The sequence below is a fragment of the Balaenoptera borealis genome (assembly GCF_965194805.1).
Source record: "Balaenoptera borealis genome assembly, chromosome: 16".
NCBI lineage: Eukaryota > Metazoa > Chordata > Mammalia > Artiodactyla > Balaenopteridae > Balaenoptera > Balaenoptera borealis.
In genome coordinates this window covers 79,279,496-79,301,256 of record NC_138872.1, presented here as the reverse complement: position 1 = coordinate 79,301,256, position 21,761 = coordinate 79,279,496, and the positions used below count along the sequence as shown (strand labels likewise).

General features: G+C 51.5%; 1 protein-coding gene and 1 long non-coding RNA gene across 7 annotated transcripts; one reads left to right on the top strand and one right to left on the bottom strand.

Moving 5' to 3' along the window:
- Positions 1 to 747: 747 nt before the first annotated feature.
- On the top strand, positions 748 to 9,494 carry LOC309612681. Of its 2 annotated transcripts, XR_014235333.1 has the most exons (4): positions 748 to 8,532; positions 8,854 to 8,948; positions 9,174 to 9,294; positions 9,377 to 9,494. It is a non-coding gene; the product is annotated as an uncharacterized lncRNA (long non-coding RNA). The 2 variants fall into 2 exon arrangements; XR_014235334.1 differs by having other exon boundaries at positions 9,174 to 9,430.
- A 48-nt stretch (positions 9,495 to 9,542) lies between these two features.
- Positions 9,543 to 12,028, bottom strand: ABHD11 (abhydrolase domain containing 11). 5 transcript variants are annotated; one of them, XM_082358640.1, is made up of 6 exons: positions 11,830 to 12,021; positions 11,541 to 11,676; positions 10,683 to 10,856; positions 10,344 to 10,514; positions 10,059 to 10,240; positions 9,543 to 9,752 (listed from the first exon to the last, which is right to left on the bottom strand). In XM_082358640.1, exons 1-6 carry the CDS (start codon positions 11,943 to 11,945, stop codon positions 9,704 to 9,706), a joined length of 828 nt encoding a protein of 275 aa, XP_082214766.1. In that variant the 5' UTR covers positions 11,946 to 12,021; the 3' UTR covers positions 9,543 to 9,703. The 5 variants fall into 5 exon arrangements, with proteins under 5 accessions (XP_082214766.1, XP_082214765.1, XP_082214764.1 ...); XM_082358639.1 differs by having other exon boundaries at positions 9,543 to 9,836; positions 11,830 to 12,016; XM_082358638.1 differs by having other exon boundaries at positions 11,541 to 12,028.
- Between the last annotated feature and the right edge of the window lie 9,733 nt (positions 12,029 to 21,761).

The following is a 21,761-nucleotide window of genomic DNA, read 5'->3' as shown; positions in this document are numbered from 1 at the left end:
CTGGAGAACCTCAGGAGCCTGCTGCGGTGCTCAGGTGTGGGGATGAGCATGGGTGGGAGATGAGTCCAGTGAGGGAGGCCTTGAACGTTAAACTTCATTGTGCAGACAAGGGGGGAGGCAATCAAGGGTCCGACTTCCATTCCCTTAATCAAAAAGCACCTACTATGTGCTGACTATTCTAGATGTTGGGGACATGGCAGAAAACCAGACAAAGTCCTTGCCCTCATGGGGTTCTAGTAGAGGAGAGAGATGATAAACAAGCAAATAACATACATAACGGTGATAATATATTATGAAGAAGTTAAAGCAGGACAGAAGGAGTAGGGTGCCGGGTTTGAGGCAGGATTCGTTTTAAATCAGGTGGTCAAGGAGGGCCTTGCTGAGAAGGTGTCACTTGAGTAAATATCTAAAGGAGGTGAGGGGGGCTTCCCTGGTGGCGCAGTGGTTAAGAATCCACCTGCCAATGCAGGGGACATGGGTTCGAGCCCTGGTCCGGGAAGATCCCACATGCCACGGAGCAACTAAGCCCGTGCACCACAACTACTGAGCCTGCGCTCTAGAGCCTGCATGCCACAACTACTGAAGCCCGTGCGCGTAGAGCCCATGCTCCGCAACAAGAGAAGCCACCGCAATGAGAAGCCTGCGCGTGGCAACGAAGAGTAACCCCCACTCGCCGCGACTAGAGAAAGCCCGCGCACAGCAATGAAGACCCAACGCAGCCAAAAATAAAATAAATTAAAAAAAAAAGATTTTCTAAAAAAAATAAATAAATCAATAAAGGAGGTGAGGGAGTGTGGCATGTAGGTCTCTGGGGGAGGAGCATTCTGGGCAGAGGAAACATCAAGTGCAATGACCAGGAGCAGGGAGTGTGCCTAGCATATTGGAGAGACAGCAAGGACGTGAGGATGCCTGGAGTGCGGTGGGTGAGGAAGAGCTCCAAGGAGGTGACGTCAGAGGAGTCGAGGGAGGAGCGTTGGAATTGACTGTGTGTCCCTTGGCTTTGATTCTGAGGGTGATGGGAGCCCCCAGAGGGTTTTGAACAGAGAAGGGACCTGATCCATCTTGGGCTTCAGCAGGATTACTCTGATTGCTGGGTGGAGAACAGACGGAAGGGGACACGGGAGGAAGCAGGGACGTATTTAGGAAGTTGTTGTGATCATGCAGGCAGCTGGGCCAAAGGTGATGGCAATGGTGGTGATGAGAAGTGGTCACATCCTGGATACATTTTATTTTTATTTATTTTATTTTATTTTATTTCTTGGCTGCGCCGTGTGGCTTGCGGGATCTTAGTTCCCCAACCAGGGATTGAACCTGGGCCACAGCAGTGAAAGCACCGAGTCCTAACCACTGGACCACCAGGGAACTCCCCTGGACACATTTTAAAGGCAGAGCCAACTGAGAGAAAGAGAGGCATCAAGGATGCCTGGAGTCAAGTTTTTTGCCCTGAACACCTGGAAAGATGGTGTTGCCATTTGCAAAGATGGAGGAAAAACTAGAGAAGGATCAGGTAGCAGGTGGGTGGCAGGTGGTGATAGGATTTGGGGTTTGGACCCTTAAGTTTGAGTGGCCCATTAGACATCCCACCAGGAAGGGCAAGTAGGCCACTGCCCATAGGAATCTGGAATTCGCGCGAGAGGTCCAGGCTGGAAGCGGCCAGCATAGATGGTCTTAAAGCAAGGGAAGAGGCTCATCTGTAGCAGCATGGAGACCAGCTGGAAGGCTGCTGTGTTGTCCAGGAGAGAGACGGGGACTGTGTGAACAAGAGCAGGACCCATTGGCTGGAGAGAAGGGTCAAAGGCATTCAAGAGATTTATTTAAGGGAATTCCCTGGCGGTCCAGTAGCTACAGTTAGGACTCCGCGCTTCCACTGCAGGGGACATGGGTTCGATCCCTGGTCAGGGAACTCAGATCCCACAAGCCATGTGGCCAAGAAAAAAAAAAAAAAAAGAGAGAGAGAGAGAGATTTATTTAATACGACTGCACTTTATTTCAATTATGAAAAGAATATGTTTGTTGTAAAACATTAAAACAGTGACAGAGGCTTCCCTGGTGGCAGTGGTTAAGAATCTGCCTGCCAATGCAGGGGACGCGGGTTCGAGCCCTGGTCCGGGAAGATCCCACATCCCGCGGAGCAACTAAGCCCGTGTGCCACAGCTACTGAGCCTGCGCTCTAGAGCCCGCGAGCCACAACTACTGAGCCCATGTGCCACAACTACTGAAGCCCGTGTGCCTAGAGCCCATGCTCCGCAACAAGAGAAACCACCGCAATGAGAGGCCTGCGCGCCGCAACGAAGAGTAGCCCCCGCTCGTTGCAACTAAAAAGAAAGCCCACGCGCAGCAACGAAGATCCAACGCAGCCAAAAAAACCCAAACAAATAAATAAATAAATTTATTTAAAACAAAACAAAACAGTGACAGATATTATGAACTAGAAGCCACAGGCCCTGTGACTGACCATGTGCAGATAAGCACAGAACTGGCACCTGGGGGAGGGGTTCGACCAGGATGTGTAGCATTTAAGGTGTCTGCCCTGACATCCAGAGGAGACAGGCAGACAGTCAATGAGGAGTTAGTGTGGCACACAGGCTGGAGACTTGGAAGGCAGGAGGAGTCTGGCTTGGGGTGGAAATGGAAGTTGTGGGCCACAGTCCAGGGAAGTGTGTGCATATGTGTGTGTGTGTGTCTGTGTCTATGGAAGAAGGTGAAGGGCTGAAGATGAAACTGACAGGTGAGGGATGGCCAGAGACGGAGGAGCCAGAACCACGGCAGGAGCTAAAGTAGAAGCTGCTGCACAAGATGCCATGAGTACCTGAGCAGCCACCTCCGTGGGATCAGGGACCACTTCGCAGAGGTGGGGCATTTGACTTGGGGTTTAAAGGATGAGTAGGAGGTGGCCAGGTGGAGAATGGGGGAAGGGAGAATGGGGCAAAGCTGTGAACAAGGACATGGACAGTGAGAGAGCAGGGCTCAGTCCCTGTGGGAACCAGACAGTCCCCACAACACACGTCACTTCCATTCTTTAATGTGGTTAATTGATGGAGATTCAGTCCAGACCAATGTTCTGTAGAGCCCTGTCCCCACTCTCATTAAAGGGGCATCACTGTGCCCCAACATTGGCATTCTGCACCCCTCTACTTGTTCAGGTTTCCTTTTTTCCTTGAGGAGCGGGGGAAATGCTGGTACCACAATGTAGCTTTCCAGGTCCTTTGTGGTCTGGCCCTGCCTCGCTTCTTGGAGGCCGCCTTCCCTCCCACCCTGTGAGCAGCCGTAATGCCTGACCTGCACCCTCCTCTCAGGCCTTTGCACATGCCTGGGGCCCTCTCCTCCCTCTTTTTTCCTCCTCTCCATGCAGCTGGCCAATGACTTCTAGTCCTTCCCTCCTAGACATCACCTCCTCCAAGAGTTCGTCCCTGACCACCCAAGAATGAGCTTTGGACTCCTTCTGCGTGGTCCCACAAAGGCCTGTATTTATCCCGACTATAGCACTATTGTCCTGTGTGCATATAGTGTGTGTTAAGTGTCTGTCCCCTCATTAGATCGGGACACATAAAGGGAAGGAACGGGGTCATGTTCTTGTTGATTCCCCAGGGCTGGCACAGAAAGTGTGTTTGCAGACTGAGCTGTAAACACTTGCATGCTTGAATGAGGCGTGTTCCTATAAAGGAGCACTGAAGGAAAGGCTGGGCGTCTGGGAGCTCCCTCGCCCCAGCACGGTTTGGGGTTTCCATCCCAACAGCTGGGAGGGTGGGAGTGGGGATCCCTAATATTGGGAACTGCTGCCACCTGCTGGGCAAGGCCGGTGTTGCCTTGCCCACGCCCTCACCGCTGAGCACCTGTGTGCCCAGGTTGGGATGATGACAGTCACTACTTGTCCTCCAGAAGCTCTCGGGCTGGTGGGAGAGACACCCTGACAGTGACAAGGCAATGATGTGGAATTATATGGGCTTTCGGGGTCTGGAGAAGGAAGGGGAGGCAGCTTGTGTAGAATTCAGGAATTCTGTCCCTGGGGCAGAGTTGTGAGGGGCGCAGAGAAGGAAGGGCCAGCCAACCCAGGCTCTGAGGCTGGGGAGAGTGTGTGTGCGTGTGTGTGCGTGTGCGTGTGTGTATGTTGTTGATGTTCTCCTGTTGTGGCTTTTCTGCTGCTTTCTGGCAGCAGAAAGATTTACTCCCTCTTTCTCCTCCCCTGGGAAGTCTGGCCCTGGCCCATTATTGTACAAAGTGCTGGCCATTGTGTAAGGGTCACTCTTACTGTGACCCTATCAGGAAGGCCCTCCTTTAGTTCCATTTCACAGATGAGGACGATGAGGCTCAGAGAGGTAAACACAAACCAGGTACTGAGGGTTGGGTGACATGGTTTGTAAGCCACCGAGCCCTGCAAATCCAAGCTGTTTTGACCACAAAGTCCAGCCCTGCCCGGCAGGCAGCTCTCCTTCCCCCTTCCAGACTCCCCAACCCCAGCCCGCTATCTTCTAGCTCACTCTTGAGGCCTGGGCTCAGCCATCCTGGGGGCGCAGCAGAGGACGGAGATACGGGCAGTAGGCAGCTGGGGAATGAGTCTCACTGCTCAGCGTGTGATATTTAAGGTATTTGTGATGGAATTGACTATATGCCTGAATACATTGCCCTCCTTTTCCCAATGAGATTTTTAAAAAAGAAATTTGGCCCATAGTCTAATTAAAACATTTAGGGATGCAAATGAAATAAGTGGCTCCCTAGTAATGATATTTAGTGAAAACATTTAAAATGGAAATACTTTAAATCACATATTTTTACAAATAACTTTATTTCAAAACAATTCTTTTCCACGCTCACGGTTTGTGAAGGTTTATTCAAACCCTTCACTTGCATTTCTGCTTCTCATTGTCATGTCACGTGTCATCCCTAGCATCTCCTTTGAGTTCCCTAATACAGCTTTCTCGAATGCGTCATCTGCACTTGTGCTTGGAAATACAGAACCTTTTTTTTTTTTTTTTTGGCTGCACTGCATGGCTTGCGGAACTTCCCCGACCAGGGATTGAACCCGTGCCCCCTGCAGTGGCAGCGCAGAATCTTAACCACTGAACCATCAGGGGAACCCAGAGCTTTTTGAATCCATGAATGATGCTGTTGCTGGAAAAATTATTCCAAGTCATGAGAATGGTTATTTCTCATCTCAGTGGTAGGTTAATATTTGTGATCTCCCTAGGGTAGTACAGAATTATATAAAATAGCAATCTCCTAGTCTTTTATCATTCTCTTGCCCTTTCTTTTTCTTCACAGCATTTCTTACCACCTGGTATACTCATTTATTTGTTTATTGTTTATTGTCTATCTATCTCCCTTCCCTAGAACGTGAGCTCCGGTGGTCAGGGAACTTTGTCTATCTTCCGGTTTTATGTCCGTCACTTGGAAGCATGCCTGAAGCATAGTAGGTGCTCAATAAATATCTGTAGAATGAATGAATACAAAAGTCTTAGAAATGTTTGATAGCCCAGTGGCAGCCAGGACCATGCATGCAGATGGCACTGGAGTGGGATGGGAAGGCAGCCCTGCCGGACCCAACCCCATGTAAGGAGGGCATCTAAGTCGGGGGCAGCCTGTTGTCTCAGAGGATTAGCTACCTACAGGGAGATTGAACAAATTATAAAATATATTGAAGACAACTGGGGAAAAGGAAGTAAAAATCTGGAAAGGGGGAAAGCTAGGATGAACCCTGTGCCATTGGAATTTAAGGTCTGAATGGAAACTATTTTTCAATATATGGAAATTGTATTAGTTCGGGTTTTCGGAGAACCAGAACCAATAGGATAAATATAGACAAAGAGACTTATTATGAGGGATTGACTCATGCAATTATGGAGGCTGGGAAGTCTCACAATCTGCTGTCTGCAAGCTGGAGACTTGGAAAGCAGGGTGGTGGAGTTCCAGACTCAGACAGAAGGCCTGAGAACCAGGGAGATCTAATGGTGCAAGTACCAGTCCAAGGGCAGGAGAAGACCAATTCCAGCTCAACAGTCCGGAAGACAGAATTCAACCTTGCTCTGCCTTTTTGTTTTATTCAGGCCCTCAATGAATTGGATGATGCCTGCCCACATCGGGGAGGGCCACCTGCTTTACTCAGGCCACCAAGTCAAATGCTAACTTCTTTTGGAAACACTCTCACAGACACGCCCAGAGGTAATGTTTAACAAGCTATCTGGGCATTCAGTGGCTCAGTAAGGTTGACATATAAAATTAACCATCACACAGATAAAGGAATAAACATAGGTATAAATGTGTATGTTTATGTGTGTATATAAACATGTGTCTACTGAGTGGGCCTGGCAGTAGAGGTTACCCTAATTGCATTGAGCACAACTAACACCCAGATCTTGGTTTCTAAATATTATTCTCCACCAAAAAGAAACAGGTATTCTTGCTGAAATGGCTAATTCCAGGGCTGGGGCAGGGAAAAACAAGATGAACCTGGAATATCTTATTGAGCCAGAAAGAATGGACGTGTCCAAAGAATGATGCGACACACCAAAATGACAAGAGGTCAGCAAGGGGCACCCGTTGACCAATCCTGGGACAATTTAAGCATCAAAATAAATGATAGGAATGGATTATAACCTACTGAATAAAATAGGAAATCACAAGTTCATCTGATAAATAAGTAAATGAATAAATAAATGGGGGTGAAGAAAAAGTTTTTTATAATAGAAGGCCAACTAATAAATGTAGAAGAAATGATAAAATTGGAAAATCACCATTTGCAAACCATTGTATTAATAATTAATTCAGGCAAGAAACATCAATGGATGCTGAAACCTATGGGTGAAAGTGGGATGAAGAAAAGGATGTTTCATAGTCTTAAAGTACCTCCCTTCCCCAATACCTACTAACTATGATCAAGCAATCAACATTACCAGCACCAGTCATGGTTCCAGATGATACTGAATACAAGAACACAGCATCAGGAGTTCCTTGGTGGTCCAGTGATTAGGACTCAGCGCTTTCACTGCCATGGCCTGGGTTCAATCCCTGGTCGGGGAACTAAGATCCCGCAAGCTGTGTGGCGTGGCCAAAAAAAAAGCACAGCATCGTTTTTGTGATATTTCTGCCCAAAATGTATAACAATGGTCTAATTGTGAGAAAGAAATGGACAAACCCAAATTGAAGGACAGTCTACAAAATAAGTTCCCTGTAATCTTCAAACATGTCAAGGTCAAAATTCAAAGAAAGGCTGCAAATTGTTCTAGATTGAGGGAGACCAGAGAGATGTGACAACTGGGTGCAATGTTTGATACCATATTAGTTTTTTTAACCCTAAAAGGATATATATATATATATATATATATATTTTTTTTTTTTGACATTGAAGAGCAGTTTGAAATTGTTTCAAAGTAAAAAGTTAAATAAAAGAAATGCCTGGCATGAGTGTTAGACCTTTCTGGCTGACTCCTGCTGACCTGCAGGATTCATTACTGGACAAGCTCCTGTGGAACCCCCGTGACTGGATGTGAGGGGCCTTTGTGCTCCCACTGTCCCTGGACTCCCTGACACCCTTTTCTGATTCTATCTGTGCTTCATCCCTGCTAGCCCCAGAGATCCGAGAGCAGAGGTCCTGTCTGGATCATGACATAGAGCAGCCTCCAGAAACACACTGAATGAATCTCCTCCACAAAAGGGGTTTTTGGGGGTTCAGCTCAGTTCCACCTCTTCACCTGGGTTCAACCAAAGAAACTGGAGTCCGGCTGTTAGAGGTGCACCTGGCTGAGTGGGACCTGGACAGTCAGGAGTCATGTCTGCAGGGAGCTTCCTGGGGGGTCTTGGAGGAAGTATGTCCTATTTAGAGTGGGGTTGAGGGTCTAATCCCCAAGATGGAACCTTGCTGCAAAGGCCTCTCAATGGGGAGGCCCTTTTACACGTTTGAGGTCACTTGTGCTCTCAACGGTCACATCGAGGGGGGTGTGGGATACTGAGATTCTGAGACTACCCCTGCCCCCCCTCAGAGCACAGCACCTCCACCCACACTCCAGGATCAGAATGTTGGGAATACTGGAGGAATAATGAGCACTATTGTGGGAATACTGGAGGATACTGCTAGGGAGGACAGACCGTTCAAGATGTTAGGAGGCATTTGCCAGGAACGGTTAAGCTTTTGCCCTTCTGTTTTCTGCTGAGCTAAGGTTATGGTTGTATGTGTGGTGATGCCACTCAAGCTTCCAAGATGCCAACTCTTCACCATGGGGGACTGGGGCACCTGTCTCTTAGCGTTGGCGCCATCCGGCTGTCACTCCTTTCTTATCTCCTGATGTGAGTAGAGCGCCCCCTTGAGGTGAGGGGCACGCACGACTGGGCAAGGAACGGGTGAGGAAACTCTGGGCCTGGCTGGAGGGTTCCAGGATCCAGGAGTGGAGGCAGGGGCGTGGTCAGCCTACCCGGGGCAGGGCCTGACAGGGAGTGCCTTGGCAGGAAGGGAGGGCAAAGGGCCACGTCCTCCGCCTGCCCCACCCCGCCGACAAGAGTCCCAGTCACCAGGCCACCCTCTCAGTCTGGGGCCCTCGAGGGGTAAGTGTCCCTCTGAACCCACCTTGTCTCTTTCCTGGGGATCAGGTGAGAATTCCTTTCCTCCTTGGGGGCGGGGGGGTCCAAACACCCTGCCCCCTCTGCTTTCCTTTGGGTGGGAAGGGGCCACACCTACTATCCCCTCAGCATGATGCAGTCCCCTGCCCACGAGACCAGGGCACTGGGGGGCAGGTACGGAACGTCTCAGACCCTTCCCCTCCTGACATCAACATCAGGGCCAAGGCCAGGGCGGAAGGGCCAAGTGGGACACCTCATCCAGGCAAGGCCCAAACCACTACTCCCTCCTCTGTCACCCTACCACAGAGCCCAGAATCCCAAGTGGCTGGAGCACTGGGGGATACCCAGACAGAGCCCTCGTTGGACCAGGTCCTCCGGGAGCGGGATGAAGCCATTGCCAAGTGAGAGGAAGCTGCTTGTGGGGGACGGGAGGGTGGTGGCTGGCTCACCCTCAGGCTCTGTCCTGCCAGGAGGGGAAGGGGGGACGTCAGGCATTCCTGGAAGAAAAGCCACACAAATACCCACTCTGTCACAAGGCGGGGGCTGTGGCCATACTTGTCCACCCCCAGGGCCCAGAACCAGCTCTGCAGGGCCTGACGCCCAGGCTGCTCTCTCTGCCCCCTCAGGAAGCGGGCAGTGGAGGCTGAGCTGGACATATTCAAAGCCAAGTTGCGAGCTGTGGAGGCCCAGCTGCTGGAAGTTCTGGAGGAGAAGCTGAGACTGAGGCAGGAGGTGGAGGCCTGGGAGGTAGGGTGGACCTGCCGGCCGGGCTCAGGGGGCAGGACCCCGGGCACAAGCCTGGCCCCTGAACCTGCTCTCCCGCCCCCAGGATGACATGCAGCGGCTGGTGAGGCAGCAGGTCGAGAGTCAGCTGCAGAGAGAGTCCAGGGGCGCTCTGGGAGCCCCCATGGACCCTGGAACTGCCAGGACCCCCTGGGTCCGATTCACCCTGAGTCGGTGGGGACGCTGGCGGTGAGAGAGCTCAGCCCAAGACCTTGGGAGGAGTAACTTTATTCATTAAAGTTTAAGGTCTGACGCACCCCCCACGCATCCTCGTGCCCTCTCAGTGCCCACCTGAGTCCTTCTGTGCAGAAACAAGGAGCAGCCCGCAGGGCCTTGAAGCCTGGGGTTTCGTGTCCCCTCTGGCCAGCAACCCTTAGGCCAGGAAGTCTCGGACGGCAGCCATGAAGTCCTGCGGGCAGTCGCTGTGGACCCAGTGGCTAGCATTAGGCACGGTCTGCATCTGGGCCCGAGGGAAGAGCCGCCTAATCTCAGGGTGGTGGCTGGGACTGTCCGCCGGAGAGAAGGCCACCGAGAGGGGGTGAAAGTAGGAAGATGGAGAGAGAAGGAGACAAGTGGAGGCCAAGTGGGGAGGGATGGAGAGCCATGTGAGTCCACCTGCCCAGTGGTGTTTCTGGGTTTTCAGGCGCCCCCTGCCCACACCCCAGCCCTCCCCAGGCTGGGGGCTGGGTAAGTCAGGTATGCGCCTCCCACCACCCAGCCTGGCTTACAGCACGAATTGAGAGTTTCCACCCAGGAGGAAGAGGGCTGGCCCAGAGTAGGTTTCTGGTCGTGGTGGGAAGTTCAAGATCTTGTCCAAGTGCTGGGCCAAGGCATCCAAGTTCACCCTCCACGTGAAGCGCCCGTCCACCTCCACCAGGTTGGTGAGCAGGAACTGCCGCATGCTTATGCTCTGTGGGGGTCCAGCAGTTGCAGGTGGGAGGGACTCCTTGTGAGGCCCAGGGCCGCCACTCTTCCTTTGCCCACAACACCATACAGGGGCTTGGGTGCATTACCTGGATAACACAGCTAAGCTTCTCATCCACCCGTTTTCGGGCACTAGAGAGGGACGCCTCATCTGGGATGTCTATGGCCCTTATGGCTGCTATGTAGTTTGGAAAGTTCAAGCTGGACGGGCTCTCCACTGGGCTGATGTCCACGGCAATCAAGCGCTCCACCAGCTCTGGCTGTGGGAGAGAATCAGACTGGGGACCTTAGGGCAGGCATAGCAGGTCTCAGGCCTAGTTCCCGGATCCTGAACTTGGCCATCCAAGGCTCACTGGAGTTCCAGGTTGCCTGCTGGGCACTCAGGGTCTACAGCGGATGTGAAGAAGCCCTGGATAGAGACGGCTCACCCTCTGAAGTGCCAGCAGCATGGCTGTCCTGCCTCCCATGCTGTGGCCAATGAGGACGCAGGGCACTAGGCCCAGCTGGGGCAGGAGGTCCTGCAGATCCTGGCTCATGGCCTCGTAGCTCATGTCTGGGCTGTGAGGGCTGTCACCATGGTTCCGAGCATCCACTGTCAGCACCTGGGGAGTGGGTGAGGCGGGCAGCTCTCGCATCCACATTCAGGGCATAGCCAAAAGCCTGGCAGATCTGCAGGCTGAGGGAGGTGGAGAGCCTGGGGTGGGGGGGAGATCCAGAAGGGGAAGAAGGGCCCGAAAGGTGAGAAGGCCCAGTTCTCAGACCTTGGAGGCCCAGATGACGAACCTGGAGCCACTGTGCCAGAAGGCCCAAGGAATGTGACCATGTCTCTGTAGGTTTGGCCTAGCTGGGTGGCAACTCCAGAGAAAACAGACACCAAGAATTGGCAACAGCTGGAGCACAGCAGGACGGGCTGCTGTATGAGGTGGAAAGCCCCGTGTCATCCCTGGTGAACAAGCAGGGTCTGGCCCCCTTAGAGGGTAGGGTATTGGTGCTTAGGCATCTGACAGCAGAGCCTAGGTTAGGTAGGGTGCAGCACGCAGACCTGTAACAGGAATGAAGGACTGGATGGGTGAAAGCACGAGGGAATGAATGGGGTTCATCTAGGGCCTGGGTCTGCCCTGGGGCCTCCAACCTTAGAAGGTCAATCCCTTCTTTCATTTCTGCCTAGAAGGACCTGCCACTCCCAGCGTTGAGGACAGAGAAGCTGGCCACACCTCGGCCTCCTCTAGGGCCCCGCCCACCCAGGCCCCGTCTCCCTCGGGTCCCCGCCTCCCCCGGAAGCTCACCCTCCGGCCTGTCTGCTGGGCCAGGGCCTTGGCGATGGAGTTGAAGTTGGTTTTGCAGCCGAAAAGCCCATGCAGAAAGACGAGGGGCGGGCGGGTTGCCTCCCCGTCCAGAAGTCTGTAGGAAAGCGGCACCGGCCTGGCGGGAGGAGCAAGGGTAGGGGAAGGGTCTGAGCCGGGTGGCGAAGCGGCCTGGGAGAGGGCGGGCCCAAGCGGAGGAAGTGGAGCCATCTGGGTCGGACTGGAGGGGGAGGGGCGAAGGACGAACTTGCACCTGACACCCTTGACTGACCTTGGCTCGGTGCCGCCTTGGCTGCTGCTGGGTGCGACAGGCACTCTGGAGAAGCTGGGACTGGAGGGGCCCAGGCCCCTACGGGGGAGCCTCCAGGCGCGGGCCCAGCGGAGCATCTCCTGGATCTCCTACCCGGCGCGCACCTCGTGGTGTCCCCCGGCTCCGCCTCGCTCACAGCCCCGCCCAATTCCGACTGGAGCTCCGCCTTCTCCCCGCCCCCTATCGCGGAGCGCTCCTCCTTCGCTCACGTTTCCTTACGTAATCCCGGAAAACTGTCTCCCCCCCGGCTCCGCCCCTTGCGTCACTACGTAACCCTGTGGGCACCACGCCCACAGGCGAGAGCACCGCACCTGGCCACGCCCTGGGCGGAGCCAACCAATACCCTGGCCCCGCCCTGCTAAGCTCCGCCCGGCCCCTCCCCGCGCAGAATTCTTGCGGGGAGTCGGAGCCTGAGTTTTGGAATCACATTCCCGCAGCTCGTGACGTGCTGGGTTTGGGGCTTGAACTCTGGCCGCGGGGCAGATCCTTGGCAAGCCGAGGAGGCGCTGCCTGGGCCCGCTGCGGACCCCGCACCTGGCCCGCTCCGGATGCTGTATTTTCTGTGCCGCTGGCGGTCGCAGGCGAGAGGCGCCATGAGTGGCTCCCGTCGTCGAGGCGCCAGCTTGGAGGCGCCGTGCTCCACAGCCGGGGGCCCATGCAGGCTGGACGGAGCACCTCTTACCAATCCTGAAGTCTACTCTAGAAAGAGCTAGGAGAGACTCTAGAGGTCATTTCCAACCCGCCCCTCGACCCCCGCTCCCGCCCTTTACCGATGAGGAAACTGAGGCAAATAACTTTTACAAGCGGTATAACTGTAACCTCTGGTCTGTGAGTCAAGGTGGAAGGCCAGGTGTTTGTACTAAAGGGGGCATTTGCTGCACTGAGCTGAAATGGTTCAGATCTGCTCACCCCCGCCCCCCATTTACCAGCAGAGAAATAAATAATCTTCCCACCCCGCTCAGCACATCGTGCAGGGAAGTCGCCTCCTTTTGGAACACTGACTGCCTGCCATCTTCTCTGACCAGTCTGGGGTAGTGGTGGCAGTGGCGACATTGTCTCAGGTCTCAGCTGGCTTCCACAGCAGTCCAGCCTTCAGCAGTTGCAAGAATAGCTGCTCTTTCTACAGCATTCTTCTGCTCAGAAACGGTCAGGGGGAATTTCCTGGTGGTCCAGTGGTTAGGACTCCGTGCTCTCACTGCTGAGGGCCCGAGTTCAATCCCTGGTCGGGGAACTAAGATCCCACAAACTGCGCAGTGCCAGGCACCCCCAAGGACTATACTGCACACCTCCCTTCAGGTCCTTTCCCCCACCACCTTAAAAGTCCTCCACGTCTTTTAAGGTCCAGGATAACTGCCACCTCTTCCTCAAGCCTTCCCAGCTTTTCCCAGTTGAAACTAATCTCTTCCACCACATGTTCTCAAAACATTTGTCAGAGTCTGGACTTCTATGTGTCCACCATAGGCTGGGGGCTCCTGAAGGACCTGGGTCGTGTTTGTTCATCTGGCGCAAAGTGCAACAGTAATTTTACTGAATGATTATGGAGAGATTCAAGCACTAGCTGAGGCTTAGGTGTAGGTTCAGCTGGTAGCTGGGTCAGTGCCCCCTCCAGGACATGGCACCTGGGCTAGCCAGGGTTCCACTGGCTTCTCCCCCACCTCCTTAGGACAAGCCTGATGGAGTCAGTACAGTAGGATGCATCCTAACTCCATGGCCTCATAAATGCCTTGCCTAACGAAGTGGCCCCCATCTTGAGCCAGCCTGGTGATGGGCAGGTGTTTTGCTCTAATCTGAGGAGGGCTTTGAGGTCGCTGGGGACTCTAAACACACCAGGTGGTGTGATCATTTGCTGCCAGCATAGTCAATAGGGGCATGATGAGAACATCTGAGCCCTGGAGGGGGGTTGGTCCAAGGCCTGGGAGGGGTCTTTGGAGGAGATCAGGTAGGAAGTTTTTCTAGAACTGGTGAATAAAGGAGAAGGGGGTTGACGTCATGGTGGTGATTCAGAAGAGTAGCATTTCAAAGGTGGTTTCAGGTGGGCCTCCATCCCCACCCCAGCCTACTGTCTAACTGGGTAACCTGAGCCTGGCCCACAACCCTTGACCATCTGCCCCCAGCCAGAGTCCTGGGTCTAGGGGCAGAAGCAGTCTTGAGACGTTTCTGCGTCCTGGGCCCCAGCTGTGTCACGTGGCCGGTGAGGACCTGGCTGGCTGGCAAGCAGAAAAACCAGTTGGCTTGAGGTTTTCACTTGAACGTTCCAGAAGAAGCAGTGGGGCCAGGAGAGGGGTTGTTGCTACCTTGGAAGGACTCTGGTGATGGGGTGTTGGGCAGGGGTCAACCTTAGGGCCGTCCACCCCTCCCATCTTGTCAGGAACAGGCCAGTGGCCTCGCTGGTGGTTGGTGAGGGTCTCCTTCTTGGGGGGTGTCAAGCCCGTGATATGCTGAGGTTGATGTAGGTGGAGAAACGGGGTGCAGAATGAGGACGCTCCACCTGGGTGATCGACTCTCCACTTCCGCATCTCTGTTCCCAGCCGTCCAACCTGGGAAGGTGTTAGCATCCTTATTTTACTGCTGAGAAAATGGAGACTTGGGAGGTGAAGTCACCCAGCTCCAATCATGCAGCCCCCGTGTGGCGCAACCCGAAGTCCTTCCCCAGCTGTGTGACTCCTAGTACAGTGCTCCGAGTATTTCCTCGCCACCCTTCTGGCTGGGGACTGAGAGCCAAGGGGGTGCGGCCTGTGGCCACAGGAACACTGCACCCTGGTGGCGGCGGCGTTGAATGGGTTAAGACAGGGAGGTGGCGGGTGTCCCTTAACCGCACCTGGCTCAGTATCGGTCACGTGGCCAGGGTTTCACCTGCCCCGCTGAGCAGGGACAATCAGGCTGCTTGTTTCCGGGACTGGTCACCATGGTGACAGGAGGGCGCCTGGGGAGGTCAACAGGGCAAATTCCTCCCCGCCGCCAGGTGGGGCAGGGGTGTCGGTCAGGCGGGTGTCACCGGGGTTCCTCGAAGACCCCTCGAGGTTTCCCCTGGGGCTGTCCCCGTGGCCCCCCTCAGGTGACTCCCATCCAGCATCCTCCCATAGCACCCCACCCCCAACCCAACTTCTCTCTTCCCAGATTTTGAACCTGAGTTTATTAAACTGCCAAGACTTTTGTATGCATTATCTTGTGTAATCAGCACAGCAGCCTGTTCTGCGTGGAAGTGGTGGTAATCCCCTGTGCCTCCCCCCGACTCAGGGAACACTTTGAGAACATTTGCTCCTGCCTTCTTTCATTCAACAATCAACAGATATTCTTGGGGCCTCATGCCTTTCTAGACACAGGCGCCTTTCTAGAGACAGCCAGTGAACAAAACAACAGACTAATGAACCACACAACAGTGGATGGTGTGGAGTATTTATTTTCTTCGGAGCAGGTTGGAGAGGCTCCTGGGGACCCCGTGCAGAAGACAGAGACTGCGCGTGATCATCCTCTAGCCCTGGTGTCCAGAACACCTCTGGGGACCCTTTCTGCCACCTCAAGGCCTTACCTGTACCTCCTCCCCTCCAAGCTCCCCACCAGACCCACAGATCCTCCGTCTCCTGCTTTCACCTACTTGCTCCTCTGCTCCAGAACCCACGACAGGCCCTGCTAACTCTTTTTAAAAATTTATTTGTTTATCTTTGGCCGCATTGGGTCTTCGTTGCTGTGCGCGGGCTTTCTCTAGTTGCGGTGAGCGGGGGCTACTCTTTCTTGCCGTGCATGGGCTTCTCATTGCAGTGGCTTCTCTTGTTGCAGAGCACGGGCTCTAGGTGCACGGGCTTCAGTAGTTGTGGCACACGGGCTCAGTAGTTGTGGCTCGTGGGCTCTAGAGCCCAGGCTTCGTAGTTGTGGCACACGGGCTTAGTTGCTCCGTGGCATGTGGCATCCTCCCGGACCAGGGCTCGAACCCCTGTCCCCTGCGTTGGCAGGCAGATTCTTAACCACTGCACCACCAGGGAAGTCCCGGCCCTGCTAACTCTTGTCAACATTTTTCCTACCTCCAGACTCACGTGCACAGTCACTGTACCCCCAGTCACAGCCTCATCACAGGCACACGTTCTTAAAGTAGGTGGGGTGAGGACACCTCCTCTTTTGGGGTGGAGGGAGTCTGTGTATTTTGAAACCCAGCAGCCTTCACTCCCCTTGAGAAACAGCAGCCTGCAGTTTGCACACCAGCCCCCTCTGCCTGCATTTTGGAGCCTTCATTTACTGAGCGCTATGTGCCAGGCACTGGGGATGCAGGGGTGAGCCCGGATCAATTCACAGACCTGACAGTCTGGTGGGGAAGATTCGAATGGATGTGTGATCACACACCCAGTAAATACGCAAAGGAAAGTGAGAGCATAAAACCGAGGAATCCGACTGGCCCTGCAGAAGTGATGCTTGAATGGAGATCTGAAGGATGAGTAGGAGTCGGCCAGGTGAAGGGGTTACAGTGGAGGACGGTGTTCCAGAAGTTGGCACACCATGTTCAATGACAAAGCCATCCCATTTCTCAAGGCAGAATCAGGGGTCATTTCTGATGCCTCCTTCCTTACCTCCTCCACCCCCAACCAATCCCTCACCTAGTTCTGTTGATTTTTATCTTCCAAATAGCTCTGATATCCATCGACTTCTGTCCATCTCCACGGCCCCATCTCGCCACTCCATCACCACCTTCTCACTGGACCTGTCCATTTTGGCCCTTCTAGTATTTTCCCTACATAGTAGGCAGCTTGGTCTTTTCCAAACATACAATATATTTCTATGTTAATCTAGTTTGTTCCTTTTTACATTTTCCTATTTTTCTGTGCTCTGGGTTCTGTGTTCAGTGCCCCTGGGGATGCATGTGGCAGACCAGAGTAGAAAAGCTGGTTTTTGTGTTTCAAAAGCTGAAGCCCAGAGGGGAAGAGGAAGCCTCAGTAGAGATAAGTGTTTGGGCCAAGAATGGGAGGGGTCTGCCACTTACTTCTTAGCAGGGTCCCCAGAAAGGAATGGCTCATGGGCTTACTAGGCAGGCAGGATCATAGGCAGCTTGCAAAATTGTTCCTAGCTCTGAGCCCAAAGCAGACACAGTACAAACCACAGGACCAAAGGGACCATGGAGACAAGATGGTGATGCCTCAGCAGTGATCACTGTTGCCTGAGGGCTGGATACTGTCCAACTTCACCCTCCCCCCAGCCTCCTCCCTCATCTCCCCCCTCCAACACACCCCCAGCAAATCTGGCCCTGCTGAATGTCCTGGAATTGTGGCCCAGCCACTGCCTCAGCAGAATGGAGCATCAAGGAAATAATGTTATTGCATGGCTCAGTTTATGAACTGACTTTCATAATTGCCACTATGCCATATGCACGGACTTTCTTTATAAATCAACAATCCAATAATTCATTCGGCAAATATTTGCTGGGCACCCGCGGATGCTAAATATGAATTTTAGAGTTAGGGATATGGCAGTGACACGGCCCTCTTCCTCAAGGAACACAAAAAACCAAAACCAAAAAACCCCCCAGCATTTCTGCTTTCAAGTGGGCAGGGTGCTGTGTTCAGTAATTGGGGTGGGAGATATTAAGTAGGGTGGTAAGGAAAGGTCTCAGGTAAGGTGAAATTTGGAGGATAAGAAGGAGGCAGTCATATAAACACCAGGGGGAAAAGTGTTTTAGGCAGAGGGAATAGTATGTGCAAAGGCCCTGAAGTACACAAGACCTTCCCTTGTTAGAAGAACAGAGAGGAAGGCAGAGGAAGCTGGAGCAGAGAAAGCAAGGGGAAAAAGGCATATAAGAGATGGGCTGGGGTGGGTCCATGTAGGGGCCTGGTAAGGGATTTGGTCTTTATTAAAGAGAAATGAGAGCCAGTAAGGGTTTAAGCGGGGAGAGACATGATTTCCATTTTACAAAGACTATTTGGCTATGCAGGAGAAGGCTGGAGAGACAGATTAGAGGGGAGGTGGAGGAGAGGAAGGAAAATCAGCCAGGAAGCTATTGTATTATCTAGTTGAGACAAGATGGTAACTTTTGACTGTGAGGTGGCTGTGGAGATAGAGAGAGGTAGATAGACTTGAGATATATTTTGAGTTAGAATTAATAGGATTGGATGAACAATTTTTTTTATTTTTTATTTTTGGCTGCAGGGCGTGGCTTGTGGGATCTTAGTTCCCCGACCAGGGATCGAACCTGCACCCTCAGCAGTGAAAGCACAGAGTCCTAACCACTGGACCACCAGGGAATTCCCTGGATGAAGAATTAGATGGATAGAGAGGAAGATGCTGCTTAGGAAAAGGAAGAAATCAAGGACAACTCCCAGGTTTCTGGATGGGTAGTTGTGCCATTTACAGAGATGGGGAAGGCTGGAGAGGAATTTATTTTCCCCCCTCTATAGGGTACAAGTGGTAAGGGAGAATCTAGAGTTCCACTTGAGGCATGTTAAGTTTGAGATGCCCATGAGATAGCATAATAGTTAACATTTATTGAGTTTAACATGCCAAGCGCTGTTCTAAATGCTTTATATCCATTAACTCATTTACTCCTCATAATGACTGTGAGAGGGTACATGTATTATTTAATCCCTCCTTTAATAGCTGAGAGAATTGAGCAACAGAGAGGTTAATTAATTGCCCACGATCACTCTGCTTGGAAGCTGCAGGGCCGGGATCCAATCCCAAGTGGTTGGGCTCCAGGGGCCATGCTGTTAACCAGTGTCCTCTACTGTCTTCATGGCATTCAAGGAGGCAGGTGGATGCATGAGTGGGGAGCTCGGAGGAGAGGTCTGGGAGCTGGAGGATGTTAAAGCCATGGAAATGGGAGAGACGCTCACAGGGGATAAAAGTGCATTGGAGGAAGAGAAGAGGGCCTAAGACAGAGGACCTTTGGAGGATGGCAGGAAGGGAGATGGAGGAAGTGCACAGAAGGAGGAGGAAGGCCAGGCGATGGTGGTGTCACAACGAGCAGGACAAGTGAGAGTTCTGAGGAGGAGAGAGAGCGGTCACCTCTGTCAACAGTTGCTGAGAGCATGAGTAAACTCCGGATGGAAAGGTGACTATTGGCCATGGCAAACTGGAGGCCCCAGGGACCTTGCCAGGAGCAGCTTGGAGTGGCGAAGGGGTGGGAGTAGGAGCAGACAGGAGGGGCTGATTGGCATGTGGGCAGGGAGGAAGCAAAATCAGGGGTGAGATAACTCTTGAGGTGAACAGAGAAATGGGGTGGCATCTCTTTGGAGGTGTGAAGTCAAGGAACTTTTTTTTTTTTAAGATGGGAGATAAACGTTTATATGTTGATGTGAAGGATATAGTAGAGAGTGGGTGGTATTTGCTAATGCAAGAGAAGTAAGGTATTTCTGAGGGAGATCGTTTTTTCTATCTACCTTTTTTAGTTTTTATTTTTAAAATTTAAAAAAATTTTAAATTTTAATTTATTTTTATTATTTAATTTAGTTTATTGGATCTACCTTTCTTTATAATTTAAATTTAAATTTTCACTTTTATTTTCTTTTATTTTTTGGCTGTGCTGTGCAGCTTGCAGGATTTTAGTTTCCTGGCCAGGGATTGAACCCGGGCCCACGACAGTGAAAGTGCAGAGTTCTCACCACTGGACCGCCAGGGAATTCCCTGGATCTACCTTTAAAAAAAAAAACTTTTTATTATGAAAAATTTTAAACATATATGAAGGGAGATAGAATCACCATCACCCATCACCCAGCTTCAACAATTATCAACTCAAGGCCAATCTTGTTTCATCTGTACTCCATGTATCTCCTCTCCCATCTCTGCATTATTTTGAAATAAACCTCAGACATCATACTATTTCATCTGTAAATATTTCAGTATGTTTCTCTAAAAGCTAAGGACCTATTTGTTTTTTAAACATAAACCACCATATCATTTACATACTTTTTTTCTTTCTTCCCCTCCGCACCACTGGCATGTGGAACTTCCCTGACCAGGGATTGAACCTGTACCCCTGCAGTGGAAGCACAGAGTCTTAACCACTGGACCACTTAATATTTCTTAATGTTATCAATTATACACTCAGTGTTCACTTTTCTAATTTCTTTCCTAGGCAAGTGGAAGCCTAGTCCTGCGGCCCGGCAACAGACCTTCCCTCCTATCTCACTGGCTGCAAAAATGTCACATGCCCACTCTGAGCCAATCACCATGGAGGGAAAGAGACCAACCACCATGATTGGCTTAGTCTAATCAGGAGTTATCACTGGAGCTGGGGGTGGGGGTCTGCTCTAGTTATCTATAGATGCATAAAATGAATATCCCATATCTTTGCACACTGAGTATTTCTGAACAATGTTACCTAGAAGTGGAGTTACTGGATCTCAGATTTTTTTATACTTATAAAGGACCTTATTTTTTGTAGAAGTGGTCAAATTGCCCTCCAAAAAATTGGTTATTGTATCAATATATACTTCACCAACAAGGGAAAAGGAAAACAAGAGGCAGAGGAGTGCAGTCCTTAACATCTTGGGCTCTAGAAGACCAGATGTCTGAGTTCAAAGCCCAGCGTCTCTGTGTAATGTCTGTGTGAACTTTGGGCAACTAGTATAACTTCTCTGTGCCTCAGTTTTCCTATCTATAAAATGGGGATAATGATGATAATACCACTATTCAGTCAACACTTGCACTTAGAAATTATTAGCTATTATTTTCTCTCATTGGGATATCATCAAAGTGCTGGTTAGTGTCGCAGATCCATTCTCCGCTCTTGACTGGGCCTCTGGGAGGCTCAGCTTTGCAGGCTGTATTAGCCTGCAAAGCTAATAGAAGAGAGAAATGCTGGCCTATTTGTTTCTCCTGCTGCTCCCAGGTTTGCTGTGGTTCCAGCAGAGGGTGTGTCCTTCTACAGCTGTGGCTACTGTCCAGCAACCCTGTTTCCCATGGCTCCATCTTTCAACCCTGTAACTCGGGTTCCTCCCATTGCTTCTTTAGCCTTGGGGGGTGGTAATGGCTCCCCACTATTGTTAGTTTCTTTTTTTTTTTAATGCTGCTGGAGATGCAGCTCTTTTTATTTATTTATTTATCTATTTTTGGCTGCGTTGGGTCTTCGTTGCTGTGCGCGGGTTTTCTCTAGTTGCAGCAAGCGGGGGCTACTCTTTCTTGCCGTGCATGGGCTTCTCATTGCAGTGGCTTCTCTTGTTGCGGAGCATGGGCTCTAGGCGCGTGGGCTTCAGTAGCTGTGGCATGTGGGCTCAGTCGTTGTGGCTTGTGGGCTCTAGAGCGCAGGCTCAGTAGTTGTGGTGCATGGGCTTAGTTGCTCCACGGCATGTGGGATCTTCCCGGACCAGGGCTCGAACCCGTGTCCCCTGCATTGGCAGGTGGATTCCTAACCACTGCGCCACCAGGGAAGCCGTCTTTCCCTTTTTTTTTTTTTAATTGTTAGTTTCTTGGTACCTCAATATCCTTTACTGAATTCCCTAGCTCTACCCATACCTCTCTGTACATAGTCCCTCCAATAAAGTCTCTTTAAAATCAAGCATGTTGGACTTTCCTGGTGGTCCAGTGGTTAAGACTCTGCCCTTCCAATGCAAGGGGCACAGGTTCAATCCCTGGTTGGGGAAGTTCCGCTGGCCACACGGCCAAAAAAATAAAAAATAAAGAAATAGAATAAAATCCAGCATGCTGTCTGCTTTCTGCCAGGCCCCCAGTGACACAATCAGTCTTTAAAGTTTGCCAATCTAAAAGGAGGAAAAATTTGTTTCACTTAGAGAATTTAGAGAAATACCACTTAATAGGAAAGTTATACATCTTTTTATATGTTTATTAGCATAAATAGTTATTTTTATAATTGCTTCTTCTCCTTTGCCGATTATTCTTTTGGACTGCTATACTTTCTCTTGTTGATTTGCAGGAACTCTTTATAGTAGGTGTTTTAACCATTTTTCTGTTACATA

Coding starts and splice junctions, on each gene's coding strand:
- ABHD11 (XM_082358637.1), bottom strand. CDS start 11,945: ATGCTCCGCTGGGCCCGCGCCTGGAGGCTCCCCCGTAGGGGCCTGGGC. Junction 10,515..10,682: donor TGCTGCTGGCACTTCAGAGG/GTGAGCCGTCTC, acceptor TCTCTCCCACAG/CCAGAGCTGGTGGAGCGCTT. Junction 10,241..10,343: donor AGCTTAGCTGTGTTATCCAG/GTAATGCACCCA, acceptor GGACCCCCACAG/AGCATAAGCATGCGGCAGTT.